At 59.5% G+C, this 16901-nt stretch overlaps 1 protein-coding gene across 1 annotated transcript in view; it reads right to left on the reverse strand.

The window, feature by feature from the left end:
• ALPK2 (alpha kinase 2) overlaps positions 1-16901 on the reverse strand; it is an 89001-nt gene that overhangs the window by 26306 nt on the left and 45794 nt on the right. The window contains exon 5 of the mRNA XM_055127511.1: positions 1831-5368. Within this exon, the coding sequence (XP_054983486.1) occupies positions 1831-5368 (3538 nt within the window). The remainder of the gene's footprint in view (positions 1-1830; positions 5369-16901) is intronic.

Genomic DNA, 16901 nt, shown 5'->3' on the forward strand with positions numbered 1-16901 from the left:
GGGATGGGGGTGGGTGGGAGGGATACTGGGTTCATTGGTGGTAGAGAATGGACACTGGTGGAGGGATGGGCTCCCGAACATTGCATGAGGGAAAAACAAGCACGAAAAGGTGTGAATCTGTAACTGTACCCTCACTGTGACTCACTAAAAAAAAAATAATAATAAAATAAAATAAAATAAAAATAAATGGTATTTTGGGTGCAAAAAAAAAATTGCTTCTCTCCTTCCTTCCGAGGGCTGGCAGGAGTTGTTTGGGGGTGACATTCTCTACACTGCCAGGCGGAGCACCCCACATGCTGGGGTGACTTGATGTACTGCCAGGATTGGCACACAGCTGGCCGGGTCCCCTCCCACCCTGGGGGTGGCATGTCGGTGTTACATCCTTTTTCCTCCCAGCATCGATGGGAGGGGAAAGGTGAGCTCTGAAACAGGAGATGCGACAAGGGGGTACACATGGGAACTGGGGATTGTCTGAGCCCTGGCAAGGCCTGCACGACCACTCGGAGGCCTGAGGCCTGGAGCAGGGACCCGGGCGGGGGCTCTTCTCTCAGATAGAGAAGGGTGGGGCAGAGCCATAGCACAGCGGGGAGGGCGTCTGCCTTGCATGAGGCCCACCTGAGTTCAATTCCCGGCATCCCCTATTGTCCCCAGCACCATGAGGAGTAATTCCTGAGTGCAGAGCCAGGAGGAACCCCTGAGCATTTCCGGGTGTGACCCAAAAAGAAAAAAACCCCATCAAATTAGGAGGGGATAAGCAGGAAAGGAAACCATAACATAACCCCCCACCCCCCTAACCCCCAATTCGGGAGCCTTTACAGTAGACACAGGGCCAGGAAGATTGCCCCATAGTTGGAAACCCATCTCATGAGCTGGGGGAGAAGGCAGCTGGGGTAGAGAAGGGATCACTAAGACAATGATGGCTGGAGGGATTGTTCAGGGTGGGAGATGTGTGCTGAGAGGAGACAGTGGTCCAAATGTGACAACCTCTCAGTACCTGTATTGCAGACCATGATGCCCAAAGGTAGAGAGTATGGGGGAAACTGTCTGCCATGGAGGCCGGGGGGGGGGGGAGGGTGGGAAAGGGGGGTATACCCGGGACATTGCTGGTGGTTAATGTGCACTGGTGGAGGGATGGGTGTTGGATCATTGTATGACTGAAACTCAGACAGGAAGGCTTTCTAACTGTATCTCACGGCGATTCAATTAAAAATAAAAGTGAAAAAAAAATTCGGAAGCCTTCCCTGAGGCCACACGTGATGAAGATGGGAGAGAACCTAGAAGGTTCCACCTGGCACGTGCCGTTGAGGGGCGCCAGCAGGTCGTGCTGACCCACGAAGCTTCTGTCTGGCGCGTTTATAAAAGGGGATTCAGCAGGAAGCAGGGGGATCCCTCAAGGACGGCCCCCATCAGCCTCCTCCAGGAAGGCCCCCCCCCCGTCAGCCTCCTCCAGGACGGCCCCCTCGTCAGCCTCCTCCAGGAAGGCCCCTCGTCAGTCTCCTCCAGGAAGGCCCCCCATCAGCCTCCTCCAGGAAGGCCCCCCGTCAGCCTCCTCCAGGAAGGCCCCCAGTCAGCCTCCTCCAGGAAGGCCCCCAGTCAGCCTCCTCCCTACAGACCCATCTAGAAACCTGCTCAAGGCCCAGCTTTCCAGCCAGGGACCCCGGCGCTGGCTCCACGCAGGTGACCCCCAGTGTTAGGTGACCCCCAGTGTTAGGTGACCCCAGTGTTAGGAGCCACAGCCCCAGGGCCCCGGTCACTGCCCACGGGTGGGGACAACCTGGCCTGAGCCCAAACACCAGCCCAAACACCCCGATGCAGGACAGCCCGCCTTACCTTTCCCTGCCCGCCTGCCGGCCGGCTTCCTGGGCTCCTTCCTGTCCAGCGCGGGGCCCTTGCGGGGTGGGGCCGAGCCCCTCCGGGCGTCATTCTCCTTCTCCTCCAGCCGCAGCCGCACGGCTGCCACCCGGGACAGAATCTTCTTCTTGACGCCCTCGGCGAGGTGCCCGCTGCCCGGGGGCTCGGGCCTCTTCTTCCTCACCACCTCTGGCCCCGGGGGAGCGTGGCTGGGCTCCCCAGCGTCCCTCGTCCTGGTCCTGCCGCCCAGGGTGGGGTCCCGGGCCCTCCGTGTCGCGGGCGCTTGAGCACCCACGGGGCTGGGGGGCGACAGGGAGGCACAGGCCGCTGGGCTTCCCCCGACCAGGGCGCCCCCTGAGGCAGGGTCCTGGGGCGGGAGGCTCGGCGGGCCGTCTGGGATGGGGGTAGACGGAGCAAGGACACCCGGGAAGGGCCCGTCGGCCCCCCGCTTGTTCTTGAGAGCCCCTCTTCCTGCGGGGCCAGAAGACACAGGCTGGGGGGCTCTAGCCTGCGCCCCGGGGCCTTGGTCCTGGACGTGGTGCCTGTCCGCTCCCATCTCACGGCCGGCTGGACTTTGGTTTCCTTGGGGGGCCACTTCTTCCCCTTCGTGGGGGACTGGGGCTTGCAAAAGGGGGTGCTGTCTAGGGGGCCCCGGAGCTTTCTCCCTGCGCGGGCTGTCTTCTCGGCTGACTCCGGAAACGGCCTCCGCCCCCTCGTGCTCCCCCACCCTGCATCTGGGAGCTTCCAGGGTCTCCTCCAGGGGGTCCACAGAGGACTTGAGGAGGCCGGCCCGGGTCAGCAGCCGCTGCAGGAACCCGGGGCCGGACCCAGGGCTTCTGGGGCTCTCTGGCTCTGCACCCCCGAGGCCCCCGTCCACCTTCTCTCCGGTGTGGGGGGCTTCGGGGAGCCCCCTGGTGCCACAGAATTCACCTTCATCCGTGGGGTCCACGGACGACTCCAGGAGCCCCTCGGGGCTCACAGGCTGCAGGGGGGGCTGCTGGCTCCCAGGGGTGGCGCTGGCCGGGATAGGGACCACCCCGGACACAGGACTCTGAGCACCCGGGTCCCCGGGGGCCCCCAGGGGGATTGAGACCCCCCTGGCTGTGTGCGCAGGGACCCTGTCAGCGATTGAGGGGTCCTTTCCCGATGCCCCGAAGTCGGCGTCCGGCAGCCCCAGTGTCCGGCCATCGGGAAGGGGGGCCTCGAGTGTTATGATCTTCAGCTTCCTGCCTGCGCCCCATGGCCCCGCGGCACCCCCTTCCCACGCCCCCAGCAGGGCCTGAGAGAGGGAGGCGAGCGGGCTGAGGGGCACCGCAGGCTCGGGTGGGGCCGGGCAGTGCTGGGGAGCAGCGGCCCCTTCAGGGGCCATTGGGGGCGGCTCTGCTTGGACGTCGTCGCCAGGAGGAGGAGGAGGGGTCCCCGTGCCCCCCACGGGCTCGCTTGGTGCCACTGCCCCTCCTTGCTCCGGGGGATGCCCCCGGAGGCCCCCGCTGTCCACTCCGCCCTCTGCCTGGAGCTCATGGCCAACCTCAAGAGGGGAGTCACTCCCGGACCCCGTGCCCTCTGGGGACCCCGTGACAAGCACGGGGATGTCTGGCCCTGCGGGAACCAGGCAGGACCCTTCTTCCGGGGGTTCGGCGGGGAGAACGTCTAGAGCGGGAGCGGGAGGCAGTCGGGGGCTGTCCTCCCCCGGGGCCTGAGGGGAGCACCCCTCCGGGCTGTCAGCCCGGCCACAGCCGGGAGTGACCGTGACCAATGTGTCCCCCGCCACCTGCAGGCCGTCCAGAGAGGTCCTAGGTGGTGCCAGGGTTTCCTGGGGACATGTCTCCCCCGGGCTCTCAGGGGGAGCCCCAAGGCACTCTCCCGAGGGAGAGCTGTCCTCGGGAGCCTGAGGACACCCTCCCCCCAGCCCCGCCGAGACGCTGCGGCTTGGCCCCCGGGGAACAGTCTCCCCTGGGGAGTCCTCCTGGGCCAGCGGGGAGCCCAGGCTGCAGGCAGGGCCCGGAGAAATGGGGCGCACGTCCTCACGGGGGTCCTGGCCGCTCTGGGGGCTGGTGGGTGTCGGTGCTGCAGCTGATGCTCGGGATGGGACACCCGGCCCCTCGGCGCTGGGGTCGAAGGCTTCGGGCACCTGGTCTTCTCCCTCGGCCAGCTCCAGGTCCAGAGGGGACGCTTCCGGGAGCAATTGTCCATCCATGGGGTCTCCAGTGGGGGAGTAGTCTGGGCTCTCGTCTATGCCCTGGCCATCTTGGGGAGGGACACCCAGCGCCTCAGCACTGGGGCCAAAGGCTTCAGGCATCTGGTCTTCTCCCTCGACCTGCTCCAGATCCAGAGGGGACACTTCCAGAGGCAATTGTCCATCCGTGGGGTCTCCACTGGGGGAGTTTGGGCTCTGGCCTATGCCCTGGCCATCTCGGGGAGGGACATCCAGTCCCTCAGCGCTGGGGTCAAAGGCTTCAGGCACTTGGTCTTCTTCCTCGGCCAGCTCCAGGTCCAGAGGGGACACTTCCAGAGGCAAATGTCCATCCACTTGGTCTCCAGTGGGGGAGTCTGGGCTCTCGTCTATGCCCTGGCCATCTCGGGGAGGGACATCCAGTCCCTCAGCACTGGGGTCGAAGGCTTCGAGCACTTGGTCTTCTCCCTTGACCAGCTCCAGGTCCAGAGGGGACACTTCCAGAGGCAAATGTCCATCCACTTGGTCTCCAGTGGGGGAGTCTGGGCTCTCGTCTATGCCCTGGCCATCTCGGGGAGGGACATCCAGTCCCTCAGCGCTGGGGTCGAAGGCTTCGAGCACTTGGTCTTCTCCCTCGACCAGCTCCAGGTCCAGAGGGGACACTTCCAGGGGCAAATGTCCACCCGTGGGGTCTCCAGTGGGGGAGTCTGGGCTCTCGTCTATACCCTGGCCGTCTCGGGGAGGGACATCCAGTCCCTCAGCGCTGGGGTCGAAGTCTTCGAGCACTTGGTCTTCTCTCTCCGCCAGCTCCAGATCCAGAGGGGACACTTCCGGGGGCAACCGCCCACCCACGGGGTCTCCAGTGGGGGAGTCTGGGCTCTGGCCCACGCCCTGGCCGTCTGTCCTGAAATGCCCTTCTGGACACGCTGCTTCTCCGCCTGCAGGCCCAGGATGAGCCGTGTCCAGGGCAGGGGCAGTGTCTGGGGACGCAGGGGGTCCTGGGGCTTCCACACGGGGCTCCCCCAGCTCCCTACGGCCCTCTAGGTGGACAGCCGCAGCCATGACCGTGGGCCCATCACTGGCCTCGGGGACACTCGGGGCGGGACCCGGGTCGGTGCCGGCTGCAGCAGGCGTCGGGTGTCCGCCGTCGGGGTTCTCTCCCAGCCTCCCGTCCCCAGCGCAGCCCTCGGCCCCCGGGAGCGGGGCTCCTGGCATGTGCTCCCTGCTGGGCCCTTGTCCGCTGGGGACAGAACCTGTCTGGGTCTTGGCGTGCCCCTCGGATTCCTCCTGCTCCCCCGCAGGGCCCCGGGAGTCCGTCTCCCCGCGTGGAGCCTGGGTCTCCGCCTGGAAGAAACAAGGGAGATGAACAGAGCCGTCTGTAGAGCGGGGTCACGGGGAGGGTGAGAGCCCACCCAGCAGTGACGGTCCCCAGAGACCACGACCCAGACTTAGCCCGAGCTCTCCAGAGGCTTCCCTGAGAAATGCTGTCTCAGTGGCCAGAGGGGTCAGCCCCCCATCCCTGACGCCCAAACTGTGCTCAGGCCAGAGGAGTGGCTTCTTCCTGGGAAGGCGGAGGGTCCTGGGCATCTGCGGGCATCTGGAGATCCCCACAGGCTGCTGCTCTGTACACTGAGCACCCCCCACCAGAGGGGACCCAGGCTGGCCCCAGCTGCTCCATCCAGGGCTAGGGGACAGAGCGCAGTGTGACCTCTCACAGGGTGACCGGAATGAGCCAGAGGAACCACATGAGAGAGGGCCAGAGAAGAGAGAGAAGGGGCAGGGGGAGAGAGAGAAGGGGCAGGGGGAGAGAGAAGGGGCAGTGGGGAGAGGGAAGGGGCAGGGGGAGAGAGAAGGGGCAGGGAGGAGAGAGAAGAGCATGGGGAGAGAGAGAAGGGGCAGGGGGGAGAGGGAGGGGGCGGGGGGAGAGGGAAGGGGCAGGGGGAAGAGGGAAGGAACGGAGTGGGGAGAAAGAAGGGTGTTCTGGGCTCCCGGAACCCTGTGCTCTATCCTGGACCCCACATTCCTGCTTCTCTCTTCGTCATGCAGTTCAGCCTCATCCTACAGACACCCACCCCGTCACCCGGGGGCCCAGGCTGGCCCACAGCCCGTCACCCAGGGGCCCAGGCTGGTCCACAGCTCGTCACCCAGGGCCCAGGCTGGCCCACTGCCTGTCACCCGGGGGTCCGAGGACCAGAGGAACTGGCCCCAGTCTCCCACCCATTCAGGCCCAGATTTGGAGGTTGAGGAACCTTGTTACTTCTTCCCGGACATCTGGTCTTGCCTGCGTGGTGTCACTATTAATTTCAGCCTGTGGGCTGGCGAGAGGCCCAGGGCCTGGCACAGGCTTTGCCAGGGTTGGTCCTGAGTCGGGTCCCCCACACAACAGTCCCCGAGCACCACCAGGCGTGGCCCCCAAACCAACAATCAAACACACAAAAGCACTTAGGAACTTCCACACCCCCCATGAACACATACACAGCCCCCCCCACAGGCCATCACACACACACACACACACACAAACACACACCCCTCATCCCTCCCGGCTTTGCAGCTCCCCCATGGAGAGAAACTAGAAACTTTCTCTGCAGATTTCAGGCTGGGTGAAGGCTGGGGGGCGGGGCGGGGGGCAGCATTCCAGAACCTTCCCTGGGCTGAAGGAGCCCATTCGCAAAGTGCTGTCTCCCTTGGCAGTTTCTAGAACTGTGAGCCAAGTCAAGAGCGAGGGGCGGTGGTCACCCTGAGCCCTGACAGAGGACATGCGGCAGGGCCGGCCCCTGTCCGCGGTGTGCACGGAAGTCCTGGCCACGACCCTGCCCTGTCGGAGGCCAGGGGGGTGTCCCTGCACCCCACAACTCGGCACCTAAAAAAAGCCGGGCATGGCCAACAACACCAGGGTGCCAGACGGAGAAGGTGCAGGGTCCCTGCCCTCTCCAGACGGAGTCCCCACGACACTGAGCTTCTACTAACACGGCTCTGGTATGTGGGACCGGGACTATTTCTCCAAACCTTTCCTGATATACAAAAAGCCGCTCAGGAACGGCTCCTCCTCCCCTGAGCGGCCATGATCCCAGAGGCACAGGAACGAATTTTGGAACGCAGCGGCTGCTGGCAGATACACTCCTGGGCTGTGAACTAGGCTGCGGCCCCGTGCAGCCCGGGAGGGGAAGGGTGTTTGTCCCTCGGCCTTTCCCCCTTTGTGGCAGCATGGCGGCCGCCACCTTTCAGAAACAATTGGACAGACAGGTAGGAGCTTGCAGTGATGGGTCGCATGGGGAATCTTGTGATGGGGAGGGCGGAACCGGCCCTGCTCCCCGCCCAAATGAGACCCTGAGCAGCCACCCACGAACAGTTCCTCCGCTCCGGAACACCATGATCCCAGAGGCACACAAACCAATTTCGGAATGAAGCGGCTGCAGGCAGAAATACCTCTAGACTAATTACTAAAATACCAGAATCCCCAAACTGGCAGCCGCTTTCTCGACCGTGCAACATCATATGCTCTTTGTTATCAGCAATAGAAAACATGATCTAATGATGCCATTTCGACAGTTCTGACTGTTGGGGAGGGAATTCCAAATAATAATAGTGGGTTTTCTGTCAAAAACTGAATGTAATCAAAGTAAAGAGAGAGCAAAGTAAAAATCATCTGCCACAGAGGCAGGGGGGAATGGGAGGGAGGGATGCTGGGGTTCCTGGTGGTGGATCATGTGCACTGGTGAAGGGACGGGTGTTTGATCATTGTGTGACTGAGACTTGATCCTGAAAGCCCTGTAACTGTTCTTATGGTGATTAAAAAAAAAAGAAGAAGCCAGACACGAACTTCTCAAGGGCCCGTCCCAGAGCCAGAGAAGAAAATAAGGACGCAGGGGACAGCTGTCGGTCATCAGGCCTGATGACTCCGCCCTGAGGGTCCCTCCAGGTCCTGCCCCGGGTATCCCAGAAGCTGCCGACGAGAACCAGGGGCACCGGGCAGTGAGCCCCATCACAGGGAGGGCAGTCTCGGGCAGTGCTGGATCCGTGGCGGGGCTGGCCGGCCATCTCTCCTGGGCCTCGGCTGCCTCTGCCCGCAGAGGCTCAAGTCTGTCTCAAACTGGGCTTCCTCCTGGCTCAGTGCTCAGGGATTACTCCTGGTGGGACAGAGGCTCCACATGTGATGCCAGGGCTCAGACCGGCCGGCTGAGTGCCAGGCCAACGCCCTCCCTCTGTGCTCCACCCCCTGAATATTGGGGGGTTTTTTGGTTTGTTTTTTGGTTTTTTTGGGGGGTCACACCCGGCAATGCACAGGGGTTACTCCTGGCTCTGCACTCAGGAATTACTCCTGGCGGTGCTCAGGGGACCATATGGAATGCTGGGAATCGAACCCAGGTCGGCTGCGTGCAAGGCAAACGCCCTGCCCACTGTGCTATCACTCCAGCCCCCCCTTTTGGGTTTTATATATATATATCTATGTATAATATATTTAATTATATATTTATACATGCAGATATGGGCTCGAGTGATAGCACAGCGGGTACAGCATTTGCCTTGCATGTGGCCGACCCAGGTTCGATTCCTCCATCCCTCTCAGAGAGCCCAGCAAGCTATCGAGAGTATCCCACCCGCACGGCAGAGCCTGGCAAGCTCCCCATGGCGTATTTGATATGCCAAAAACAGTAACAAATCTTACAATGGAGAGGTTACTGGAGCCCGCTTGAGCAAATCGATGAACAACGGGATGACAGTGACAGTGACACATACATGTATATATTGGAAATTCATCTTTGTCTATCAGGTGTGTTACCAATCTCTTCTTTCTAGGTCATAAGAATAGTTTTCAATATTTTCTTCCACTCGTGACCATTTTTGTTTTTAGAGTATACTCAGAAACCCTGCTGGAGTTGATCGGGGTTCACTGGAGCTCTCGTTCTTCACTCAATGGCTGACGTCTTCACATCAGCTGAGGGTTTATTTCTCTCCCAGAGGTTTAAAGGCCATTTTTATCCAAGTCCAATTTCCTGGGTCTGATTCCCTCTTCTCCACTTGGTTCCCTTCAACTTACTGATCTATTTGGGCTGCCACCGTGCTGTTTAGATTATCGTGGCTTTAGCATTTGTTTGTTTCAAAGTGTGTTGGGCGGTGGAGGGGGGCAGGGGTAGGTGGTTGGCTGCTTAACCCACCTCTCTCATTGAGAGACTTACCAAAATATGTAAATAAAATACCCCCCCAAAAAAAACCCATCAGGGCAAGTTTCTGGCCCCCAGCTTCTACCCCAGGCAGTGAAGGGAAGCTTGGTGATGGGGGTGGGGGTCCTGAAACCCACCCCCACAACCCTGCGACCCCTCCCACTGGCCTCACAGGCTGCCGCCCAAATTCCTGCCTCTGAACCACTCCCCAGAATAAAGCGCAGCTGTAGCTGGCACACCTGTTCTGGATTAGTGACAGTAAATCAGGGCAGGATCCATTTCAGCCGCCAGACAGGTGAGCCCACACTGCATGGCCGGCAAACCCCCTTTCACAGCCCAGAGAGGTCCAGGTCTCAGGGCTTGTTTAGCCCTTGACCAGCCCCAGGAGGCCGGGTCGGTCCCCCGCCCCAAAGCAAGACTCACGCCAGGTCTCTGCAGAACTCGGCTCGGACCACGAGCACCAGCATGCTCAAAGGGCCGGGGAGCAGCCCGGTGACAAGGACACTTGCACGTGTGAAAATATCTCCCCTCCGGATACGAAGAGCCCAGGCTTGAGGCCCGGCCTAGGGACTCAGTGGCCAGCACCACCTAGCAGGGGCAGCCTCTGGCTGCAACGTCTCTGTGCCCCTACAGATGCGTGCTCTGGAGCGAGCCGGCCCAGTGTGGGTGGGGTGGGGTGGAGGGGTGGGGGGCGGGGGGGGTGGGGCAGCATATCTGAGGCTGCCTTAGTTTCGCTGCAGTTCATCCCAGTGGCTTGGCCCAAACAGCAGGAACAACGGGTGCAGGGGACAGAGCAGCCTTTGAGGAGGGTTGCTCTCGGTGGGGTCCCCCCAGTGGTGCTCTGGGATCCTGCCCAGCTGTGTTCAGGGCACCCTGAGAGGTGAGAACCCAGAGCTGGGCCTCTGGAGCACTGCCCTCTCTGTGGGCTGCAGGGGCCCTTTACGGCCTGGAAGATTTCAGCTGAAGCCGGGGTGGTGTGTGTGTGTGGTGGGGGGCGGGGGACCGTCCAGCAGTGAGACTGGCACAGGGACCCACCGGGCCGTGGCCTCAGCCGCAGGCAGCCGCCATTCACCCGCTTCCCTGGAGGATCGCAGTAACAAGACGGACCCCGCAGTCCCGGCCAGCCTACGCGCCCCAGCCGGTGACTCGGGGGTCCAGTCCTGCTCCCCGAGTCTCGGCTTTCATATGGCCTCTCTGTGGCCTCAGGATGGCTCTGCGGGAGGCAGCCCGTCATACAGGCTGAGCACGGGGTAGCTCCCTGTGCTCAGGAGGACGGGGCAGCACGCATGTACACATGCACACAAACGTGCACGCACACGCGCGCACTCATGCAAACACACACGCACATGCACGGGCGCACACACGCACACACACACAGTGTGCTCTTTCGGGCATGCTACATCCAAGTGTGTGCCACCCTCTGGTATGCAAAGCAGACCCTGTGAGGACCCCAGCCGAGTGCGTGCGCAGCACAGACAAGCAGGAGGCCCTGGGTCCCAAACACAGTGATAATGGGAGGGAAGGAAAATAGACACGTGGGTGTATATGTGTATACATGTGTCTCTGCATCTATGCCTCTATATGTATACACATGTGTACAGATGTGTACAGATGTATCTACATATATACATGTATACATGTATGTTGTGTATGTCTGCATATACATGTGCATGTGTCTGTATATATGTGTGTGTCCGTGTGTATATGTGTGTGTGTGTGTGTGTGTGTGTGTGTATACACATGTAAGCTCGTCTAGACCTGGCGGCACCCAAGGGATGGTCGGGAAGCCCAAGGCCCCTTGGTAATCCTGTCTCAAGGGCACCCTGGGCTGCTGACAGCGGGTCCTGCGGGCACACCCTGTGCCCCCTCCCCCACCGTGAGCCCTGCTGCCCTGGGTGCACTGTGGACCAGAAGGGACCTCACACACGAACCTGCAGGGACACGGCAGCGGGAGAACACGAGTTTGAGTGCAAATGTAGCACTGGGTCATCTGGTGCCGCATGAGTGTTCAGGGGCCACAGACTCCAGAGGGGAGAGAGGGGCGGGGGTGGGGGTGGGGGAAAGAGACAGGGGGAGAGGGGGGAGAGAGAGAGAGAGAGACAGCAGGAGAGGGAGAGAGGAGTTAGGGAGGAGTGAAGGAGGGAGGGGGAGGGAAGAAAGGAGGGCGAGGGAAGGAAAGAGGGAGGGAGGAGGAAGGAGGGAAGGAGGGAGGGAGGAGGGAGGAGGGAGGAGGGAGGGATGGAGGGATAGAGGGAGGGAGGAGGAAGGAGGGAGGGAAGAGGGAGGGAGGAAGGAGGAAGGAGGGAGGGAAGAGGAAGGGAGGAAGGAGGAGGGGGGAGGGAGGAGGGAGGAGGGAGGGATGGAGGGATGGAGGGAGCACACTTGCAGGGGGTGTCCAACCTTCAGCTCTGCGGGTCTGGGACCTGGAGCCCCCAGCACGACTTTGCCTTTCACTCGCTTTAACATCATTTGCCCCAGCCAGAGGTCCAGAGCAAAAAGCAGGGGTTCGAGCATGGGGCTGGGCCGTGTGCATGTTCAGCAAATGCTGGGAGTCGTCCCAGAGCGGAGGGTGCCGCCTTCAGGACACCCGGAAAGCACCCCCAGAGCTGACAGCACCCCGAGTGCCCGAGCCACACTGCGCCAAGCGACACCCGATTCTCGAGACGCAACTTGGGTGCCGGCGTGAATGACGGGCCCGCGTGGTCGGACCCTGGGGGGGAAGCTCAGGGACCTGGTCTCGTCTGCGAAGGTCCCACAGTGGAGACCAGGACTCCGGGGACCAGGCGCGCACGCCAGTGTTCTGGGACCTCGTTACAAGCAGGGTGGGATTCTTCAGCGCGTGGGGGGAGGCTTAGAAGCCCGCGTTTTAACCAGCAAGCCCCTGGCGCCGCGGGCGGGGGCAGAGGGGCTGCGAGTCCTGTCGCCTTTCCACCGCTTATTTACTGAACTGCCCGCGTCACGGCGGCCACGGGGCATTAAGGGCTCTTGTGGGTTCGGCACAGTCATGGCATTTGGCAGAAGAGGCCCGGCGAGCTCCGTGTGGGCTGCTCGCGGGTCATCTGCGGAGGGGTGCTGACAAGGGGCATGAGAGACAAAGCGATGATAAACACGTGCTCTCACCACCCCGGCCAGTGGCTTCCCGGCCCCAGGAGTCCCTTGGCACAGTCGTTATTCAGGAAGGCGTTTTGTTACACAAATGTCTGCAGGCCTCCAGGGATCCTGTCCTTCTGTCCGGAATGCGAAAACTACCGGGCAAGGAGTTTGGACGATCTTCTTGGGAATCCGGAGCTGACCAGCTGTCTATGGGCTGGAGACACACATTTGCCCTGGGCGGCCATGTGTGAGGCTCGGAGCACGCCAGAGTGCAGCCGTGGCAGGCGGCAGAAGTAAGAATCATAAGGTGAGCCTCAGGTTTAGCTCCTGGGGCTGCAGCAGAGTCAGCTTCCTGCGTGTGACTAGCCAACCTGAGCCCACCTGGGAAGTTCCTGGGCCCAGTCAATGGGCTCAATCAATCACTCTGCCTCCGTTCAAGCGCCCCAGACATTATCTCTTGTTACCCATAAGGAATGGGCAGCCTATGTAATCAGAGCACTGGTACTGTTATTGGAGACTCTCGTTTAACTGTTGCCCCATCACTGTTTCCTGAGTGCTCGCTTAACTTTGAAACTTTGACCCCTGTATAAACTGGTTGTGAGTTGGAGTCGGGGTCCTTGTCAAGACTCCACTGCGTTGGATGAGACTCGGACCCTAGCTCGAGCTAGCAATCAAGTTCCTTTGCTTTTGCATTATCGTGTGTGGACTTGGTCTCTCTGCAACTGGGGATCTGAAACTCGGACCCAACACATGCGTATCTTCAAGGGGGCTCAACACCCTGTTTTCCATCCTGCTTAGTGACGAGGCCGACCCCACATCCACATAAAGAGCAAAATACCTTTCTCTCTACAGGGGATCCAGGTCAGTCACACACACACACACACACACACACACACACACACACACACACAATCTCTTGAAAGCCTAGGGGGTGTGAACTATTGAGTTCACACCCCTCTTGAAAGCCTAGTCTATCTCCTGAATTCACACAGACACAGACAGACAGACAGACACACACACACACACGCGCGCGCGCGCACGCACACACACATACACACACACACACAAGAAAATGGGAACATCTGCGTAAGGTCTGTATTGGGGGTCAATGCCGATAGCTAGGTGTGGTGCCAGATCTTATCAAACACTATGGCTTTCATGAAATATTTCCATCAAGGAAGCTGAGCAAAGAATACAGCCCTCTCTGTACTCACCACAACTGTGTGCGCATATGTATATATCTCAATAAATTCACCAATTGGAAATGATATGCAAATCTATCATCTTGGGGTTGGATAGCAGAAAAGTGTAGGTGCTCATCTTTCGTGTGGCTGACCCTGGTTCACTCCCGGGCACTGCATATGGTCCCCCAGGACCCTTGGGAGTGGTCCCTGAGCACAGGGCAGGGATGAGGCCTGAGCACTGCCAGGTGTGGCCCAATCCTGCCCTATACCCCCTAGCTTCCAACAAGTCTTCCACGTGGGGGAAAGGACGTATGTACCAGGAAGGTCAGTGATACACGGAATTTAAATGACAACAAAATACATTTTTACTTAACGCTGCCTGCAGGGGCCAGAGAGGTGGTACACTGGTAAGCAGCAGGCCCGAGTTTCATCCCTGGCACCTCACATGCCCCCCAAGCACTGACAGGATCCCAGAGCCAAGAATTAAGCCCGAGCATAGCCGGGTGTGGCACCAAATAACATCAACTTCACAGTAGGTATTGTGCTTGTCTCTTCTTCTTCTTAGTACTTCCCCTGTTATTGTTACTCCGATTGTTGTCATTACTACCAATAGGTGAGGAAACAGCCAGGGCCACAGCCAGAAAGCCCTGGGGCAGGAGGTGGCGCCAAGTTTGGCTCGGCAGGTGGGGGCTGTGCCACTGCCTGCAGCCACGAGGCCCTGAGTCTGACCCCTGGGTACTGCCAGGTGTGGCCCCTGGGGAGGAGAACTCATGGGGACGGGGGAGGGGGGGGCGCGGGGCGGAGGAAGTGCTTCATGGCAGGAGCTGGGCCTAGGGGGGCCCCTGTGCCGAGCTGGGATCACCCTCAGTGATCCCAGGGAAGAGGCCGGTGGCTCCCGGGAGGCAAATCAGACCTACCAGAGAGACGTCACAATGCACGGGAAGGCCTGCGCTGACCCATGTGCAAGGAGTGGGGAGGTTTCAGTTTTGAGTTTTTTTTTTTTTTAAATATGGACTGGAGCAATAGCACAGCGGGTAGGGCATTTGCCTTGCATGTGGTGGACCCGGGTTCAATTCCTCCGTCCCTCTCAGAGAGCCCGGCAAGCTACTGAGAGTATCTCGCCTGCACGGCAGAGCCTGGCAAGCTACCCATGGCATATTCAATATGCCAAAAACAGTAACAACAAGTCTCACAATGCAGAGGTTACTGGTGCCCGCTCGAGCAAATAGATGAACAACGGGACAACCGTGCTATACTAAATTTATTTATTTATTTGCTTTTTGGGTCACACCCGGCAACGCTTAGGGGTTACTCCTGGCTCATGCACTCAGGAATTACTCCTGGCAGTGCTCGGGGGACCATATGGGATGCTGGGAATCAAACCCTGGTTGGTTGCGTGCAAGGTAAATGCCCTACCCGCTGTGCTATTGCTCCAGGCCCCATTTATTTATTTTTCTCTTTTGGGTCACACCCGGCAATGCTCAGGGGTGACTCCTGGCTCCGCACTCAGGCATCGCTCCTATGGGATGGTGGGTGCAAAGCAGACGCTCTGCCCACTGTGCTGTCACTCTGGCCTCTGCGTGGACAGTTTGTGCCAACCGACCCAGTCCCAACATGTGCTTGCACAGACAGACACACATAGAAACACACACATAGGGACACACCATACACAAGTACACACACACACAGAAACACACACTCATGCACACACAGACACACACACAGTTATACACATAGAGACACACACTCAGACACACACGCCCACCCCGAGTAATGGGCCCACTCCCAGTGGGACGTTGGCAGTATCCTCTTCTTTGCTTCATCTTCTTGCCTGTGTTTTCGGCGCCTCAGATCCCCCCGGCCCGCCCCCGTGCCAGTCCTGTGCTCTAGCCCTGAGCCATGTGTGCAGTGAAGGGACTCAAAGGCCGCGCAGGCCGGTCGAGGCTGACACCAGAGGCCAGGAGGCGCGAGGCGGCGGCCTGGACGGGGGACGTGGCCTCTCACAGATGCGCTTGGCTGGTCCTTACTGAGCATCGACAGGCCCGAGCCCAAAGACGGGAAGTAAGTGTGTCGGGGGGCAGACAGCTCCACGGGCGCACCCCACCTACACCCCCCCCACCTGCTCCGGCCACTCCCGCAGACCCTCAGCATGCCTCTGTGCACTGTACTCTGGAGCCCCCCTCCACCGGGACCCCAAGAGGGGCGGCTGTTCCTGGGGTGACGCCGGGAGGGTGGGGCGGAAGGACAGTCGCTGCACTCCCGGGGCATAGCCGGTCTGACCCCAGGCCCTGAGGGAGAAACTCAAGCTGGGCCGACTGGCAGGGGGCACAGGGAGGCCAGAACCCAGGGGAGGGGCTGGCCCGGAGCCCTTGAAAACGGTTCAAGCTCGCCTGGGGTACCCTCGCCTGCCTCCGCCCCGCACTGGGCTGGCTCTGGAGTCCGCCACAAGCGCAGGGAAGCTGGGGCCTTTCCAGCACCGGCCGGGCCCAGCATGACTGGCGGGGAAGCAGGGGAGGCCGGGGGTGGGGCGGCGGGGGAGGAGGCGGGCGGCCCAGGGCCAGGGAGCGGGCGGCAGAGAGCTCCCCGCAGGGCCCGAGACGGGGGCCAGAGTCTGGCGCTCAGAATCCACGCACGGGAGGCAAGTTCGCAGATAAGCTGCTGGCCCGTCTCAGCAGCGACACACCCGACAGGTAAGTGAACCTGGCCCCGGGCCCCAGGGGAATCTACGCACATCGCCCGCCTCAGACAAGGACTGGAAACCAAGTCACACTTAGATTGCCGCAAGCCCCAGCTAGGGGAGCATAAACCAACCTTCCTTCCTTCCTTCCTTCCTTCCTTCCTTCCTTCCTTCCTTCCTTCCTTCCTTCCTTCCTTCCTTCCTTCCTTCCTTCCTTCTCTTTCTTCCTTCCTTTCTTTCTAACCTTTCTTCTTTCTTTCTTTCTTTCTTTCTTTCTTTCTTTCTTTCTTTCTTTCTTTCTTTCTTTCTTTCTTTCTTTCTTTCTTTCTTTCTTCCTTTCTAATCTTTCTTCCTTTCTTTCTAATCTTTCTTTCTTTCTTTCTTTCTTTCTTTCTTTCTTTCTTTCTTTCTTTCTTTCTTTCTTTCTTTCTTTCTTTCTCTCTTTCTTATCTTTCTTTCTTTCTTCCTTTCTAATCTTTCTTTCTTTCTTTCTTTCTTTCTTTCTTTCTTTCTTTCTTTCTTTCTTTCTTTCTTTCTTTCTTTCTTTCTTTCTTTCTCTCTCTCTTTCTAATCTTCTTCTTTCTTTCTTTCTTTCTTTCTTTCTTTCTTTCTTTCTTTCTTTCTTTCTTTCTTTCTTTCTTCTTTCTTTCTTTCTTTCTTTCTTTCTTTCTCTCTTTCTTTGTGAGGCAGGACAGTTTTTATTGAACCTTGTTTAGAAAGATGTGAGGGGAGAGAAGGGAAGTAGGATGTGTTCAAGAGAA

This window comes from Sorex araneus, chromosome 2 (assembly GCF_027595985.1).
Source record: "Sorex araneus isolate mSorAra2 chromosome 2, mSorAra2.pri, whole genome shotgun sequence".
In the NCBI taxonomy this organism is placed as follows: domain Eukaryota; kingdom Metazoa; phylum Chordata; class Mammalia; order Eulipotyphla; family Soricidae; genus Sorex; species Sorex araneus.